The sequence below is a fragment of the Mytilus edulis genome, chromosome 2 (genome assembly GCF_963676685.1).
Source record: "Mytilus edulis chromosome 2, xbMytEdul2.2, whole genome shotgun sequence".
Classification (NCBI taxonomy): Eukaryota; Metazoa; Mollusca; class Bivalvia; order Mytilida; family Mytilidae; genus Mytilus; species Mytilus edulis.
In genome coordinates this window covers 92,457,859-92,477,673 of record NC_092345.1, presented here as the reverse complement: position 1 = coordinate 92,477,673, position 19,815 = coordinate 92,457,859, and the positions used below count along the sequence as shown (strand labels likewise).

The 19,815-nt window shown below is 33.2% G+C and overlaps 1 protein-coding gene across 1 annotated transcript in view; it reads left to right on the top strand.

The window, feature by feature from the left end:
- Positions 1-19,815, top strand: part of LOC139513416 (uncharacterized) — a 93,324-nt gene that overhangs the window by 43,611 nt on the left and 29,898 nt on the right. The window contains exons 19-24 of the mRNA XM_071301861.1: positions 6,073-6,215; positions 7,089-7,329; positions 8,862-9,237; positions 11,011-12,201; positions 13,631-13,749; positions 15,520-15,914. Of these exons, the coding sequence (XP_071157962.1) occupies positions 6,073-6,215; positions 7,089-7,329; positions 8,862-9,237; positions 11,011-12,201; positions 13,631-13,749; positions 15,520-15,914 (2,465 nt within the window). The remainder of the gene's footprint in view (positions 1-6,072; positions 6,216-7,088; positions 7,330-8,861; positions 9,238-11,010; positions 12,202-13,630; positions 13,750-15,519; positions 15,915-19,815) is intronic.

Sequence of the window (19,815 nt, the reverse complement as noted above, 5' to 3'; positions counted from 1 at the left end):
AAATGGATAACAACTGTCATATTCCTGACTTGGTACAGGCATTTTCTTATGTAGAAAATGGTGGATTGAACCTGGTTTCATAGCTAGCTAAACTTATCACTTGTATGACAATCGCACAAAATTCCATTATTTTGACAACTATATGTGATCAAAACAAACCGACATAATAATAAAATCTCAAAATAGGGGTACAATAGTCAACATTGTGTTTTTATCTTAATCACTATAAAAACTAACAAATATGTAACAAAGAGACATAAAAGGGCGGATAGACAAAGTACAAAACCAAAATTGAAAGACAAAAAATTACAATAGAACAATAAGACAATGACGGAATGTACGAGTACAGAGCAACGCCAAATGGATATCACGAAAAAATACATTAAACAATAAAAGTATTATTCAAACAGACAAATAAAAGAAAACTATATTAAACATGTTATTAAGGGGGCTCGCGAGTATAAATCTTTTTTTTTCTAATATAGGATTTTGCTATATTTTTTTTATAAATGAACTTTATCATATACTTAATAGAAAAATTAAATAAAAAAATGGGGTTACCGTTCATTTAAGCTCACAATCTGCCTCCGAAAGAAGTATACATTTTTGTTAATGTCGTTTTTTTCTGTTGAACAAATAGAAGAAAAAGAGGTAATATCGAAATAATAAAAGAACTTAATTACAGAAATCGCTTAAATTTTACAATTATTTAGTTTATGTACAGCTTATTTGAAAACAATAATAAAAAATATAGGACACCGATGAGATATTTCAATTTTTATGAAAAAAATGAGATTTTTAAACCAAAGGGAGATAATTTGGAGCTTTTTCAATGATAAAAACATTTTCAAAGTCATCTGAGGCCAAACGGAATCGATTTTTGTATCATATCATAAAGTAAAACTAAAAGTGTAATAAATAAATTTTGTTATGAAAAAAACAAATATATTATATTTTGCTAAAATTTTTGTACCCGCAAGCCTCCTTAAAGCCTCGGTCACACCTTAACGGATAGCTCGAACGGATGCCTATCGCATAACTTTTTTTTCAATCCGTTTTTGTCCGTTAGACGTCCGTTCTTATCCGTTAGACGTCCGTCCATATCCATTACATGTCTGTTTAGCGTACGTTTGATCAGTCGACGTCCGTTCTGTCCGGTGGAAATTTTTATGCATGTTCATAACTTTGAACGGACGTCCTACGGATGAAATGTCCGGTAGGCGTCCGTTTTGTATCCGTTATGTGTCCGTTATACATCCGTTTGAGGTCTGGAAGATAAATTCACCAACGGACTTCAACCGGACGTTTAACGGATAAAACGGATGTTGAACGAATGAGAAACGGACTTCTAACGGACGTTTAACGGATAAAACGGATGATAAACGGATCTGAAACGGATAAATGCCAATTGAAAATTTCGCGTCAGAAATGCCATTTATTGGTTTTATCTGTACGCTTTCGTTAGGTGTCCGGTTTATACGGTACTCGTCCGTTGGATGTACGTTCGATATCCGTTCTGTCCGGTAGGTTTCTGTTTCTCTTACGTTGCGTGTCCGTTGTGTGTCCGTTAAGCCTCGGTCACACCTTAACGGATAGCTCGAACGGATGCCTAACGGATAACTTTTTTTCAATCCGTTCATGTTCGTTAGACGTCCGTTCTTATCCGTTAGACGTCCGTCCATATCCGTTGCATGTCCGTTTAGCGTACGTTTTATCCGTCGACGTCCGTTTTGTCCGGTGGAAAATTTTGCGCATGTTCAAAACTTTTAAACAGACGTCCAACGGATGAAATGTCCGTTTAACGTCTGGTAGGCGTCCGTTTTGTACGGTACTCGTCCGTTTCGTTTCCGTTTTGTATCCGTTACATGTCCGTTATACATCCGTTGGAGGTCTGGCATTTAAATTCGCCAACGGACTTCTAACGGACGTCTAACGGATAAAACGGATGTTGAACGAATATGAAACGGACTTCTACCGGACGTATAACGGATAAAATGGAGGATGAACGGATCTGTAACGGACAAATGCCAATTGAAAATTTCGCGTCAGAAATGCCAATTAGATTTTTTAAGGTTCATGAATTCTTATTATTCATAATCGATTTTAGAGTAAGGGCACGTCTTCACAATCAAGCAGCTCTTATTTAGGCCAGAAACTTTCCTTTGACAACATTTTGAAGAACAAACCAAAACCAGTTACACAGAAACATTTTTAATATTTTTGCGATTTACATGTATTATAATTGTTGCCTTTAATTTTTCCGTATATCTTGTTCATCCGTTTTATCCGGTACGCTTCCGTTAGGTGTCCGTTTTATGCGGTACTCGTCCGTTGAATGTACGTTCGACATCCGTTCTGTCCGTTACGGTTTCGTTTCTCGTACGTTGCATATCCGTTGTGTGTCCGTTATGCATTCGTAACGCGTCCGTTTTATTCGTTCAGTACATCAACGGATTTCCAACGGATAACAATTTTGTCAACGGACAACTTTTATTTTCATCCGTTAGGCGTCCGTTCGTGCTATCCGGTAAGGTGTGACCGAGGCTTTATGCATTCGTTGCACGTCCGTTTTATTCGGTCAGTACATAAACGGACTCCCAACGGATAACAATTTTGTCAACTGACAACTTTTATTTTCATCCGTTAGTCATCCGTTCGAGCTATCCGTTAAGGTGTGACCGAGGCTTAAGATTATGAACAACGTCAGTACACAAAATCTATACTTCAATACAATAGTGAATTATTTGTGAGGTTGATACAAATACATTGCATAGGCATGTTAATGTTATACAATGAAGCAGGGGATAGTTTACGGCTGAAAAAAGGGGACTTGATAATTAGAAAAATCTTCACTTTTGTATTTGGCACAACTTTTTGGAATGTTGAGTCCTCAATGCTCTTCAACTTTATACTTGTTTGTCTTTCTAGCTATTTTGATCCAAGCGTCACTGATTATATAAAAAAAGAAGATGTGGTATGTTGACCAAATGAGACAACTGTCAACAAGAGACCAAATGACACAGAAATTAACAATTATAGGTCATCGTGCGGCCTTCAACAATGAACAAAGCCCATACCACATTGTCAGCTATAGAAGGCCCCGAAATGATAAATGTAAAACAATCCAAACGAGAAACCTGACGGCCTAATTTAGGTACAAAAAAATAACCCAAAAAAAATATGTAACACAGAAACAAACGACAACCACTACATTAAAGGCTCCTGACTTGGGACAAGAAAAAACATACAGAATGTGGTGGGGTTTAACATGTTAGCGGGATACCAACCCTTCCTTTACATGGGACAGTAGTATAACAGAACAACATAAGAACAAACTATAAAAATTAGTTGAAAATGCTTAACTCATCAGATGAATACAAATAGAAATACATCTAACAAAAACACGGAGTGGACGTGGCCGGGTACTTGTATATCCCAACAACAAAATGACACTAAGTACTGTTCTGAGAGTAATCGCATTAACTGACAGCTAGTTCAAAGCCACTAACAACTAATAAGATAAATCATGCATCTCTGATTAAATAAGTTTTGTGTAGATGAAACGCGCGCCTGGCGTTTAAAATTATGAGCCTGGTATCTTTGATAACAATTGTCATTGATTTTTAGCTCACCTGGCCTAAAAGGCCAAGTGAGCTTTTCTCATCACTTGGCGTCCGGCGTCCGTCGTCGTCCGTCGTCTGTCGTCGTCCGTCGTCCGTCGTCGTCGTTAACTTTTACAAAAATCTTCTCCTCTGAAACTACTGGGCCAAATTAAACCAAACTTGGCCACAATCATCATTGGGGTATCTAGTTTAAAAAATGTGTCCGGTGACCCGGCCAACCATCCAAGATGGCCGCCATGGCTAAAAATAGAACATAGGGGTAAAATGCAGTTTTTGGCTTATAACTCAAAAACCAAAGCATTTAGAGCAAATCTGACATGGGGTAGAATTGTTAACAGATGAAGATCTATCTGCCCTGAAATTTTCAGATGAATCGGATAACCCGTTGTTGGGTTGCTGGCCCTGAATTAGTAATTTTAAGAAAATTTTGCTGTTTTTGGTTATTATCTTGAATATTATTATAGATAGAGATAAACAGTAAACAGCAATAATGTTCACCAAAGTAAGATTTACAAATAAGTCAACATGACTGAAATGGTCAGTTGATCCCTTTAGGAGTTATTGCCCTTTATAGTCAATTTTTAACCATTTTTCGTAAATCTTAGTAATATTTTACAAAAATCTTCTCCTCTGAAAATACTGGGCTAAATTAATCCAAACTTGGCCACAATCATCTTTTGGGTTAGTAGTTTGAAAAATGTGTCCGGTGACCCGGCCATCAAACCAAGATGGCCGCCATGGCTAAAAATAGAACATGGGGTAAAATGCAGTTTTTGGCTTATAACTCAAAACCCAAAGCATTTAGAGCAAATCTGACATGGGGTAAAATTGTTTATCAGTTCAAGATCTATCTGCCCTTAAATTTTCAGATAAATCGGACAACCCGTTGTTGGGTTGCTGGCCCTGAATTAGTAATTTTAAGGAAATTTTGCTCTTTTTGGTTATTATCTTGAATATTGTTATAGATAAAGATAAACTATAAACAGCAATAATGTTCACCAAAGTAAGATTTACAAATAAGTCAACATGACTGAAATGGTCAGTTGACCCCTTTAGGAGTTATTGCCCTTTATAGTCAATTTTTAACCATTTTTCGTAAATCTTAGTAATCTTTTACAAAAATCTTCTCCTCTGAAACTGCTTGGCCAAATTAATCCAAACTTGGCCACAATCATCTTTTGGGTTAGTAGTTTGAAAAATGTGTCCGGTGACCCGGCCATCCAACCAAGATGGCCGCCATGGCTAAAAATTGAACATGGGGTAAAATGCAGTTTTTGGCTAATAACTCAAAACCCAAAGCATTTAGAGCAAATCTGACATGGAGTAAAATTGTTTATCAGGTCAACATTTATCTGCTCTGAAATTTTTAGATGAATCGGACAACCCGTTGTTGGGTTGCTGACCCTGAATTGTTAGTTTTAAGGAAATTTTACTGTTTTTGGTCATTATCTTGAATATTATTATTGATAGAGATAAACTGTAAACAACAATAATGTTCAGCAAAGTAAGATTTACAAATAAGTCAACATGACCGAAATGGTCAATTGACCCCCTTAGGAGTTATTGTTCTTTATAGTCAATTTTTAACAATTTTCATAAAATTTGTAAATTTTTACTAACATTTTCCACTGAAACTAATGGGCCAAGTTCATTATAGATAGAGATAATTTTAAGCAGCAAGAATGTTCAGTAAAGTAAGATGTACAAACACATCACCATCACCAAAACACAATTTTGTCATGAATCCATCTGCTTCCTTTAATATTCACATAGACCAAGGTGAGCGACACAGGCTCTTTAGAGCCTCTAGTTATTTGAAGTAGGAAGAGGAAGGTTGGCGCCTTCAAACTAGTACTACCACGCCAAATTTTGTATTTGCCTATCTCGAGCGAGTAACCTGTAATTTAGAAGTTATCGTGTAAATTGTTTTTCATTTGTCATTAAGGGGCTTTTTATCGCTGACTATGTGGTATGGATTTTCTTCACTGTTGAAGGCTGTACAGTGACCTATTTTCATATCAAATATACATAAAAGTAAAACGCAAGATTTTTTTTATATTGGAAAATGTATATCAATTCGACTTCATATGAGTACAAAACAAGTGGGGCACACTAAGAACCAATTTAATTACCGAATGATATGCATCAACCACACTCAACATATAAAGAATGTATTATTAAAACGATTGTTTTACTAGAGATCTGTTTCAGAAACATCATTTAAAAATGATTTGAAAGTTCCTTTAAAATGTCTTTGAAGAACAAACATGATGTTTCAACACTTTAACCGAGTTGATACGTTTCCCTCAGTTTTAGTTTGTAACCCGATTTTTTTTTTTTCTCTATCGATTTATGAATTTTTAGCAGTATACTGCTGTTGCCTTTATTTAGTACTTTCAAAAGTGATTAATTCTGAACATAGATAATAATAGAGAGATAAATTTTTTAGGAGTACAAATCTCAACGCAGTGCATTATGACGAAGCTAATGTAACATTCAATGGGAAGAGTTATATTTTTGAGAGACAAGTTGATGGCATATACCAAAACAAATATCTTGGCGAATTGCGTTTTTCAAGTAATGGCACCAACAGTAAGTAGAAATATATTTGATATAATAACTAAACACAGTAACGACATTTAATTGTCCCCTTCACACGTTATATGATTTATTCAAATTACATCAGAATCTTTTTGATTGCTCTGGTCTTTTATCAGTTAGGAAAAAAAAACAATATGAAATAAGCAATGAAATGTAGAACTTTTGTTGGATCGTTTGTTGCATGCATGGGCCCTCTTGATTGATTGATTGGTAGGTGTACAACGCCACTTTTAGCACTTCAATACAGAAAGCGTTTTTCTGTGTAAAAAGTTAACCTATTGTAAAGAGTATTTCTCTGTATCTTGTTTTTTTTTGTAATTCAAATTCAAAACCTTAAAACATTTTTCTTACGGCTAATAGGTAATGACTACTACAGACGCGAAGTCAGGATTTAATGAATTGACCAATATGAATGTTTTGGTCACACATTTTTAACATTATAAGGAATTAAATGCGTCATATCAGCGAGAGGTTGAGGTAGCTATAAAACCAGGTTAATATACCATTTTTAACATAAGGAAATGCTGGTACGAAATCAGGAATATGATGGCTGTTTTTCATTCGTTTGATTTGTTTGAGCTTTTGATTTTGGTAACAGGACACATACACATCGTATTGAAATGATTAGTCAATCATTTCGTGATAGTGACAGTAAAACTTATGTAGCATCGATGTCATATCTTTGTTGGTGCACTTTTAAAGAAGCATATACCCCTATTTAATGAATTCCGTGTAGTGTGACCATGATCGGGCGTATTATTTACTATTGATGAAAAGATTAAAGTATTTAGATTAGGAGAAAAAGGAATTTCAAAGACAGTATCTATAATTTAAATGCTTCACAATATGCCTTTAATTTTTCAGATTTAACATATATTTATATCGACAAAATTGAAGGCAGAGAGTATTTATATTCAAATGAAACAGGATTACTGATTGCTATAAAATCCATAAACGACAAAAGTTTTGTCAATTTGCATTATAAAGATAAACAGTTACAGCAAATCGAACATTCTGATGGCCCTTTCCTAGTCATGAATTACAACGAGAGAGGTTTCATTAATTGGGCTGAATTAAGAAACGATTCAGGTAATCAACAGGAGAGGTACGTACTATAATAATTTATTATAAAAGTCAGTAATAAGTTTTGATGCATTCTCTTTTTATAAATTGGAAAGATGACTTTTAAGTGATCTCAAATTGTAAACATTTTTTTTAAATTGTTGAACCGTTACCAGGAGTTAAACCGTATCCTTGTCAGTGCTCAAAACAACTTAATGACTTCCATACCTCTTCTTGATATGAATAACTACACATGATGGTTGTCAAGTTTGTAAAATAGCGTCTGCATAATTATATAAAACAAAGACAGAAAAACAAATTTAAGAATATGTATGCAAACTTTTAAATGTGCAGTAATGTTCCAATTTCTATGCATGGGACTTAAACAAACTTTATTTAATTTCTTGTTTCTAGTGTTTAAATGTTTTATTAGTGTCTTTTAAATTTAAGTTGATTTTTTTTATATTTCATATAGCGTAATTTGAAATTTTCTATTAATTTTGTTACCCGCTGTTTTTAGGGTCTCACGCATTAAAGACAAATAGCTCAATTAGTATTTATCGTCAAGGAATCAAAATATATAGAATTCCAAATAATTATACCAAAGACTCTCTCTCTCTGTACATGTATATACAAATTTGTATGCTTTCTTTAAGAACGTCTTCTAGTTGCTTAAATTCTACTTATCACTTATAAATGAGGCTATGTTTTAAAAGTAGGTTTTATTAATATATTCTTTTACAAAATACAAAGAAATGGTGTTACTGAACTTGTTTTCTGGCTACAAGTTAAAACTGAAATTTTCTTTCAAGTTCTTTAAATAAGATTTTGCAATAAGAGTTATATTATATGGTTAGTCAAAACATTGTATGGAATTATAGCAAATGCTTGGTATTCGTAAAAACAGTCTTGAAAAAACAATTAATCAGATATTTTTCATTATTTACTTGTCTTTTTATCCCAAATATGTAGATTTGAACAAAGGACTATCTCTTGAGTGTACTGCTACTTTTTACAATCCAAAATATAAGTATACAGCAAATCGACGTAAGATGAAATACAAAAAAAATATGCTAAAAAATAATGTATATTCAAATAAACAAAATATGCAAGCAGTCTAAGAACTCTTAGTCAGTCTTTAATGCATTAGGTCAAAGATCATTCAAATAGGCTGGTTATGATTATTGATTTTACGTTTTGGTGCATGGCAGGATAGCGTGCATGCCATTTTGCAACTATAGATTCATACGCGATATTTGTAGGTGTGCAAAAGTGATAAGGGATTAACATAATATTATATATATTGCTTCCCTGCTAGCATAGATTTGATTTTATATTCAACCTAACGTCTATTTACTGTATACCACTATCGTATATAATGTCTTGTTCTTTGCTTTAATCTACATAATGATAATTAGATCAGGACAAAGTTGTTTTGTTTTAAGCTTAAACACCCACATTGACCTCCAGTTTTGCATGAAAAACATAAATGAAAAATGTAAATGAAAAATATAAATGTTAAAAAAATATGTTGGTGTTTTGAGTTGTATAACAATTGAGCTATTATTTCATTAGTATATATGACTATGATATGGACAACGACTGGTTGATATCGTCAGATGTAAATGGAAAGATTACAAACTATGAATACAACAGTGACAACTCTTTAAAGCGGATTAAATATTCATCTGGATCTATAGAAGAATTTGAATATTACACTCAAGGATGGTTGAAAAGTATTGAACTGATTACGAATGGCACACAAATGGCTAACAAGGTGTATACCTTTATGGGCGAAGCAACAGTTATGACCTTAACTCAACCGGACAATGTGACACTGACACAAACTTACGATGAAAATGGAGAAATTGCTTTACGTAACCGATTTGGATTCTCAAATGAAAAAATTCAGAGAACAGAGCATGATAAAATAGTATCCCAAGGCGATTTCGTAAGTATAAGTATTTGCGGAAAAATTTCTTCATCGTCAAAAATAAACGTATCTTCAGTCACTTTTGCAGGGAATGTATTTTGAGTGATGAGCTTTAAAATTTTGGTTGTCGTGTGGTTTTCAATTATTTGGTTACATAGAAATGTATGTTGTTAAGGTAGCACAATAAAAAGATTTTTTCACCTCCAATCTCCTACCTTTAAAATGCTGTTTCTCTCTTAAGACTGCATATAAATTAACAAAAGAGGCATATATAGATAGATAAAAGATTAATCTTTTAAATGAATGCAATATTTTTGTTACGCAATCATTATGTTATCAATTATTATGCAATTAATGACAAAATCTTGGCCAGTTTACTTGATTGAATTTAGCTGTATCATCTTCTTAGGAAGAGAAATAAGAAGTTAGCAATATCCTTTAACTTTACTTTCCACTATAAAAATGATGTTCTCTCACTAAATAATTCAAAATTTGGTGACTTTGTTGACCGCATTTATCCAATCGAACTAGAGATAAAGGAAACAACAGATACAGTTAAGTCAGCCTTATATCTTGACTTACATCTAGAAATTGACAATGAGGGTCGGTTGAAAACCAGAACAAAAGAGATTATTTCAGCTTTCCAATTATGAACTTACCATTTCTAAGTAACAACACCTGCACACGGGTATATATCTCCCAATAGATACGATATTCCCGTGCTTGCATTTTCTATCATGATTTTCTTGATAGAGGGTTGCTGCTCACACGGAAGCTATTAAACTAAGATTTTCAAATGGTGAAGTTGAAATCATCCCTTCGTAAATTTTACGGACGCCATCACGAGTTGATTGACCGTTATAGAATAATCGTTTCACTGATGATATCGGATATGTTCCTTATGTCGTAACTACAATCCCCTTCCCTTTCACGAATGTGACCTACCGAATTAGACTATTTCCCGGATTTGTTATAGCAAGAGCTACACGACGGGTGCCACATGTGGGGCAGGATACGCTTACTCTTCCAGAGCACCTGAGATCACCCCCAGTTTTTGGTGGGGTTCGTGTTGCTTTACTTGACTTTTATATGTTGTGTCATGTGTGCTTTTGTTTGCCTGTTTGTCTTTTTCATTTTTAGCCATGGCGTTGTCAGTTTATTTTCGATTTATGAGTTTGACTGTCCCTCTGGTATCTTTCGTCCCTCTATAGCTGTACAGGAAATTTTAAAGAAATCTTAATCAACACAGCAGGAGCTTCAAAAGAGTGTCTCAAATTTCGCTATCGTATTCTATTCTTTCATAAATCTGTAATGAGTGTAAATATCCTTACCACATAAAAGTAGATAATGTGTGATTAGGTTTAAAACTGATCTATACACTCTATCATAAATCTGATACATGCTTTTGTAGATGAACAACATATAATAAACAACCCTCTCATGGTTTCCCTGGAGAAGCTAATTTCAATCGAAAGTGGAAATTTCTTGAAAAAAATTTGGAAGACACAATAAACATTATAATTGATTATACATAATTGTTGTATAATAATAACATTGTATTACTTTGAAAGAGTAATCTGCTATGCATAAATATCGCTTTTATTAATTTTAAAACGTTATAAAGAAAGTTACAGCAATTTTAAACTGGGGAATAAGAGGTATAAAATCTTTGTACTATGCTACCTTTAAAGTCATTCTTAATTAATTTATTATTCATATTTCCTAACAGGTTGATTTTTTACATTTATAACTAATTGAACAATGTATTTTGTTCGCACATTTTGTTTGCAGATAGTTTCCAAAAACATATATGACGAACTGACGAAATCAGTATTATGCGAAGATGCTAACGGGGATTTTTTGACTATATCGTACAATGATCACGGGCGTGTAACAGTTGTGAAGGATAACGACAATAATGCGTATTCAGTGTCATACAATCCTGACGGCAAGATAAGGGCTGTGTTGTACCCAGATAATACTACAGAAGAATATGCTTATGAAAAAAATGAACGAAGTTTTAAAAGTAGGTCTGGGCAAAACATTAGATCTGAAATAGATGATAATGGAAATGTTCTTGTAAAAGACTTTGGAAACGATCGCGTTTATTCATTTTCTTACGATGAACAGCATAGGTTGAAGGAGGCAAGAAAGGAAATAGGAACAACTTCCATTGTCTACAATTCTAATGGTTTACCAGAGTATGTCAAGTTTCAATACTTTGAAAAAGATATATATGTAAACTATAGTCTTAACGAAAATTTTCAGAAATCCAGTATGAAATTGTCTTTAGAGGGGTATGATGTAAGTTATGAATACAATTCAAGAAATTTGCTTACACGGGTAATCAATGCTTACGACAATACAAGTTTGTTGAAAGTTGAATATAACGAAAAGATGCAATTGAAGAAAAAGATATTAGGTAACGGTGCTGAAACTGTGTACACCTACTTTTTGGGTACGGACCTGCTAAAAGGTGTATATAACTACTTACCAAATGGAAATCTAAGCACAAAATTTGAGTATTTATACGATCTACGTCAGAGAAGAATATCGTTAAAAACAATGGATGGCAACTGGAAATTTCGATATGATCCATCTGGACAATTAACGTACGTCAAACATCCTGATGGCACTGTGAAAACTTTACAGTATGATAAGCGTAAAAATCGAAAAGTTGTTACTATTAATGATATAAGTAAAGAATATACTGCCAATTCTTTAAATCAATATACAAAATATGGAAATGATCAGATGTTCAAACACGATAAAAATGGTAATTTAATTTCAAAAGATGGACCTTCGAAAGAGGATTTTATATTTAATGCTGAAAACCAATTAGTCCAATTCAGAACACCAGATAATGAATGCACGTTGGAGTATGATGGTCTCAAGAATCTTATACGAAAAAGTTGTGAAAATGAACGAACAGAATATGTGGTTGATGCATTTGGGCGATTTGGACAAGATATTTTAGCTGAGGTATTGTATAAACTATTAAAAAAAAATCATTTCAGCACATGAGTATTACGCTAAATATTTCAGGTGAAATTACCCTTTTGTTAGAAGGCTTTATTCATACGCGTGCATTGACCATAATGAGTATAAATACTATATGCCATAATATACTACAAGACAAAAAATCACTGACAAAGTGTTCTCAAAATAGTAACATACTTATATTCAGCAATACGTATCCAAATAAAAACTGTTCAGGATGTCATGTTCTTTTGTGCTCCAAAATGGTCAGATGTTACTTCTTCATTAGTGATAGGCACAATTTAATATTCTTAAGGATCCTGTAGTTCAGTGATTGTCGTTTATTATTTCTTGTTAATTTTTCATGTCGGAGCCTTTTACAGCTGACTAAGGTATTTACGTTTTAACTCTGGTGAATAACTGTCTAATTGACAATCATACCTCATTTGCTTATCTTTATATAAAATTGAAATGAACAGTGAATTTTTGAAGGAGAGACACCTGATACATTAACTGTGTCGATGGAATTAACTTTTAGACTGTTGTTGACAAAACCAAGGTTAGATAAACTTAGTGATTTACTGAATGTGGTAAGGCTAAAATATATCTTTTTGGACCTATTTATGAACAATTCCAATACCTATTTTTACATATTTGTCTTCGTATCAAAACCTCGAGATACAAACGTTACAACAATTTGTTTTTGGAAAACAGCAAAATAAAAAGATACAAAACCATTTTCGTTTCAATGTACAGTTCACAGTGTGGTGTTTTGATTAATTTTTTTTTTTAAAGTCTTTTGGTTGACATTATTTTCCATGGCGTTCTCGGTTTATCTTGACTTAAACGTTTGAATGCCTTTGTATATTATTCCTTTTGTTTTGTTATCCCTGCATGATGCTGATTCATTTTCCACTAAGTGCTATTTGATACGCTATCCATGCAATATGATTTTTAAAAAACACTAACTGCAGATGCATGTCACACAGCACTGCTCTCTTTAAAAATAACTCAATCATATTCATTTTTCGTTCGGAAATGAAAATCAAAAACATTTGACTGTCCCTTTGGTATCTTTCGTCCCTCTTTTACATTGAAACTAAACGGATTAATATGACATTCAAAACAATCATAATGAAAAATCTATGCGTCTTTTTTGTACCGGTTTTATGCAAAATGAATTATATCAAAATAACTTGTCATACATTTTAAACAATAGAAAAATACAGGTTACATGAAAATTGACCTGATTTGATAATTAAATTATGAGTATGTTTGAAATTTTTCCTTGGTGAGTATTGTAAGTGTTTCATTTCATGAAAGGCATAATGACAAATTCCTTCATTCCTTTTAATTGATTAACACGAGACAAATGGATGCCATTTTTTTAATATGTCAACTTTTCTTTCATAACACTTGATTGGACAAATAGATAACGCACAAAGGCGAATCTACAGATACCCAACTATATTTTCATGGTGGTGATCAATTAGGATTGATAGCTATGAAGAATAATAATGGATATTACTATTACCAATTTGATCCAATGGGGTAGGTTTTTTCTTTTTCTTTTAACAAAATGTCACTATTCATTATAGTGAATGTAAAAGTGTTATGTTATGCATATTATGTTAAACATATATTGTCTGGTTTTTATAGTTCCCGTAGAAATTTCATTGGCATATAGTAATTGCTTTAGCTCTCGTCCTTCTATCCGTGATCCGTGTATCAGAAACAGATTGTTTTGGTATAACTTCAGTTTTCCTTGCTTAATTGTTATTAAACTTCTACAGATGAAATGTAATGAGAATGGCATAAATCCTGTTGAATTTGGGGACAGGGATAAGGTCATTACTAAAAACAGAAATTAAATGAAAAAATAGGGGTAATCTAGTATTTGGAGTTCTATATAGGCCTTAGATCAAGATAGCTGCTACTAAATAATAGGAGAAAATGGGAAATAGTTATCAAAGGTACCTTGATGGGATTAATATTCTAGACGCGTCTTTCGTCTACATAAAACGCATCAGTGACGCTCAAATCAAAATAGTTATAAAGCTAAACAAGTAAAAAGTTGAAGAGCATTGAGGACTCAAAATTTCAAAACGTTGTGACAAATATGGCTGAGGTATTCTCTTCCTTGGATTAGAGATTCCTTAGTTTTTCGAAAAATTCAATGTTTTGTAACAGGAAATTTATAAAAATGGCCATATAATTGATGTCAACACCCAATTACTGACTACCGGGCTGGTGATATACTCGGGGACATAACTTTCACCAGCAGTGGCATTGACCCACTGGTGTAAATAGTTATTAAAGGTACCAGGATTATAATTTAATACACCAGACGCGCGTTTCATCTACATAAGACTTATCAGTAACGCTTAGACCAAAATAGTTATAAAGCCAAACAAGTACAAGGTTGAAGAGCATTGAGGACCCAAAATTCCAAAAGGTTGTGCCAAATATGGCTAAGATAATCTATTCCTGGAATCTTGGCCGTGTGTGAACTTAAATGTCCCTTGCTTAATTGGAATGAAACATGTTGATGATTGGAATCAACCTACTATTTAGATATCACCCCCAGTTTTTGGTGCAGTTCATGTTGCTTAGTCTTTAGTTTTCTATGTTGTGTCACGGATACTTTCATGTGTCTGTTGGTTTTTTTTAGCCACTACAATGTCAGTTTATTTTCGATCTACGAGTTTGACTCTCCCTCTGATATCTTTCATATGATTCATTTACCCGATGATCAAAAATCTTATTGTAACATGGATATTGAATATTGTAACATCATAAAATTATCAGTTATGTGTTTGTGTTCATTGGTTTAACTTTCGTATATTATTTAGTTTTTTTATTTTGTTGTTTATTTGTATAATGGCAATTAATAAAATTATCATTATATTTAAGATCCATATATTATGAAGTCGATTGTGATTGTGATTATTTTAATTACAAAAAATAAAAAGTAAAAAGCCTTAATGACTTCCACTGTAAAGTTTGAATAAAATGTATACATTTATTTTCATAAAAGACTTAAACCAATGTGCCGTTTTTAATCTCGATCAATAAATAAAAAAAACATACAAAAGAAAGTACTCAATAAGCAGTACAATAGACAATCAAAACACATTAAAATAAAACAACCAAATATATTTTTTGGTGTTAAACTTATGAAATGTATGCAACAGTTTGGTTAGTTTCTTGTCTTCTGATTAAATTTGTACATAATGTGTCGACGCATGTTCAGGCACGTCCCTTGTGCTGGTGGAAGTGACTATTAATACATTTTAAAATTGTACTTTAATTTCATTTCAGATCAGTTGTAAGCATGTTAGATAGAAACGGTGACATTTTGAATTCCTACAGATATGATCCTTTTGGAAATATCACGTCAAATATTGAACAGCTACACAATCCATTTACATATATTGGTCAGTGGGGTGTTATGAACATGAAGCAAATCAAAGAACTGTATCTTATGAGGACAAGATGTTATGATTCTGAACATGGACGATTTTTGAGCATGGATCAATTTGCCTTAGACGGAAAACTGAAAAATTTCTATGCTTATGCATACAATAATCCTGTTCATTTTATAGATCCGAAAGGAAACTTTGCTTTCCTAGTCCCAGTTCTATGGAAAGGAGCAGTAAATTTAGCCGTTTATTATGGAAATAACCATTTGACAAATCAAAAGAACTCTCTAGGAGGTAACATTATAATCATGAATTCTTATAACAGTGTACATATGTAGTTGAAAATAAGCCTCTAACTTTTTTATATTAACATGCGTCTGTTCGTACTTCAATTTCCTTCATACAATCGTTCATTTATTTGCTTTTCCACTTGTCCTTCCATCCGTAACTTATAATCATAGGTACTATAGCGCGCCAAGTATTTAAGTAGTTTTACATCATCCCTTTAAAAGGTTTAGTGTAGAGAGTTTCTGATCAATACATAATTATTGAAAAGCGCAGCTGTGCATCTAATTTATATATATATATATATATATAAAAGTCTATAAAAACGACCAACCAGCAAATTTACTATGTACCGGATCGTCTAGAATAGGCGATACTATGCAGATAAGGAAAAAGTTATATCAGTCTAAAGATTTGCACAACGGTACTGATATAAGATGTTATAATACGAAAATGTTGTTATTAAATCGTGCTGACAAATATTTCGGCTCAACAAATGGCCTTCTTCAAGTGTCACAAGTTTTAACAATACTGATACATAATGTATAAGGTGTAAAAATAGATCAGTAATAATACAGGTAAGTTTTGGTCGATTGATTTTTAATCCAAAAGCCTGTGTATATTAACAATAAAAATGAGTGAAAAAACAAAAACGCTAGTATTTCTTATTGATGCCGTTTGGATGATGTACATTAAGTTCCTTTATCCCAAAGCTTTCCCTAACCTGTCGCTGGGCATCACTCCAGTGAATATTCTGTTCAATCACTAGAATTTTCATGCGGTTAAAGTCATCAGGTTTGTGACCCGACTGTCTGAAGTGCTGAGAAACTGGGAGAAGTGGCTTCTTAGAGATATCACTCCTATGGCCATTGAGGCGTTTGTGGAAAGGCTGCTTTGACTCACCAACATATTGGAGGCCACAAACCGAACATTCTAGTATGTAAACAACATTCATACTTTTGCAGGTAACATTGCAAAATATCTTATAGTTGTTTTCGGTTGCCTTACTGTGAAATGTTGATGAATGCTGCATCTGTAGGCAGCATTTGCAGCGTTTTTCTTCACACGAACGACATTCTCCAGAAGTACTTCTATTATCAGACACTTCAGCCCGCACCAGCAGGTTCCGCAGACTACTAGGTTGCCTAAAAGCTATCATTGGAGGTTCGGGAAAAATCTTGGATAGTTTGGAATTCTTTTCAACTGAACAGTTGAATACTCAACAGTATGGAAATCAGTTGAAAAGAATTCCAAACTATCCAAGATTTTTCCCGAACCTCCAATGATAGCTTTTAGGCAACCTAGTAGTCTGCGGAACCTGCTGGTGCGGGCTGAAGTGTCTGATAATAGAAGTACTTCTGGAGAATGTCGTTCGTGTGAAGAAAAACGCTGCAAATGCTGCCTACAGATGCAGCATTCATCAACATTTCACAGTAAGGCAACCGAAAACAACTATAAGATATTTTGCAATGTTACCTGCAAAAGTATGAATGTTGTTTACATACTAGAATGTTCGGTTTGTGGCCTCCAATATGTTGGTGAGTCAAAGCAGCCTTTCCACAAACGCCTCAATGGCCATAGGAGTGATATCTCTAAGAAGCCACTTCTCCCAGTTTCTCAGCACTTCAGACAGTCGGGTCACAAACCTGATGACTTTAACCGCATGAAAATTCTAGTGATTGAACAGAATATTCACTGGAGTGATGCCCAGCGACAGGTTAGGGAAAGCTTTTGGATAAAGGAACTTAATGTACATCATCCAAACGGCATCAATAAGAAATACTAGCGTTTTTGTTTTTTCACTCATTTTTATTGTTAATATACACAGTCACGTATATTGATTTATAGTGTTTTGTTTATATTATGATATTCAGGCTTTTGGATTAAAAATCAATCGACCAAAACTTACCTGTATTATTACTGATCTATTTTTACACCTTATACATTATGTATCAGTATTGTTAAAACTTGTGACACTTGAAGAAGGCCATTTGTTGAGCCGAAATATTTGTCAGCACGATTTAATAACAACATTTTCGTATTATAACATCTTATATCAGTACCGTTGTGCAAATCTTTAGACTGATATATATATATATATATATATATTTATACCCCCGCTTTGAAAAAAGGGGGGTATACTGGTTTACCTCTGTCTTTCCTTCCATCCATCCATCCATCCGTCAGTCCGTCAGTCCGTCCGTCCGTCCCATGAATATTTTTCGTCGCATTTTTTCTCAGGAACTACAATTCAAGGATTTTTGAAATTTGGTTTCAGGGTTTATATATATGTCAGCTATACTGTGTGATACATTTTCAGATTCATCTCTCGACAACTTCCTGTTAACCGAACACTTGTATGATTTTACACATGATAGCCAAGTTGGAAATGTTCGTCACATTTTTCTCAGAAACTACAATACAAGGATTTCTGAAATTTGGTTCCAGGGTTAATATAAATCAGCTATACCGTGTGATGCGTTTTCAGATTCATCACTCGACAACTTCCTGTTTACCTAACACTTGCATATTTTTACACTATTAAGAGGGGGCAAGGGGGGTCCCAATAACAGCAAAACAGCAAATTGATTTGGCTTATAACAGATAACAAGGAATTAAAATGGACAAAAACAGATAACAGTAAATGAAATATTAAAATAATTAGAGTCCTTGACAAATCCAGTATTTCTTATTACGGGTATAATCCTTTGTAATGAATTCCATTAGCTATGAACATGGTTTTTAGAGTTATGTATCTAGTTATGTATTTGGTATATTATTGTCCGTCTGTCGTCAACATGTCGGACATTAACTCAAACACTCTTTAACCAATTTACATAAAACTTTGGGAAATTGTCAATATCTATTGACGTGAGCTCCCTATCGTTTTTTTTTTATATATAAATTTTAGATTTTAAGTTTCTGAGTAATGGGGTTTTATTCAATAAAAATGGTGGTTTTTTTCAGTTTTCTGATAATATCTCAAAAATCATTTCACAAATTTGCAAGGAATTTTGATGAACTGTTTATATCTATTGACATGAGCTCCCTTTCAATTTTTATAAATTTTAAATTTTACGTTTCCGAGTTAAGGGGTTTTATTAATTAAAAAGGGGGGATTTTCTAGTTTTCGGACATTAACACAAAAACGTTTTCAGCAGTCCTCATGAAACTTTGCTGAATTGTTAATATCTATTGTTGTAAGCAAACTTTCGATTTTTATTTTTTTTCTCGATTTTATGTGTTAAGGGTTTGATTCATTAAAAAAAATGGTATTTTCCAGTTTTCGGACAATAACTCAAAAATGTTTTCAGCAGTTCTCATGAAACTTTGATGTATTGTTTATATACATGATATATATTGACTGATTTTATAAATATCTGATATGACATTGAGAAGTTATTGAATATTTCAAAAAGGTGACGGGCGTATCATGCGCTCATGGCGTAGCTGTTTATTTGTTAAAGTATACTTTTTTCAGCATTTTTTTTTTTGTACAGTTATAGAAACTCACACATGCTTGTAATTTAAATAGTGAGTAATAAATTGAGAATGAAAATGAGGAATATGTCGAAGAGACAAAAAAGATATCTAGTAAAAATTCAAGGGCAGTTATGGTATCAAAGTAGGTCCAATTGATGCATAGTTCTTGTGTTTGCTACTAAAAAATGACCTAAAAGAGTTTGAATATATATTTTCCCATTCTAATTTTTTTAAATGCCCATTTTATAATGAGGTGTGTGATTTTTTCTGAATAAGACTATGGGGCAAAATTGTATATAGGGTAGAAAAATCAAAAGCCCCATTATAAGCATGCAATTTATCAAGTACCTCGAACCAATTTTGACACTCCAAAAGTAGTTAATAAGTAAAATACATAGTTTAGAAGTGGAACGATGGATTGAAGACG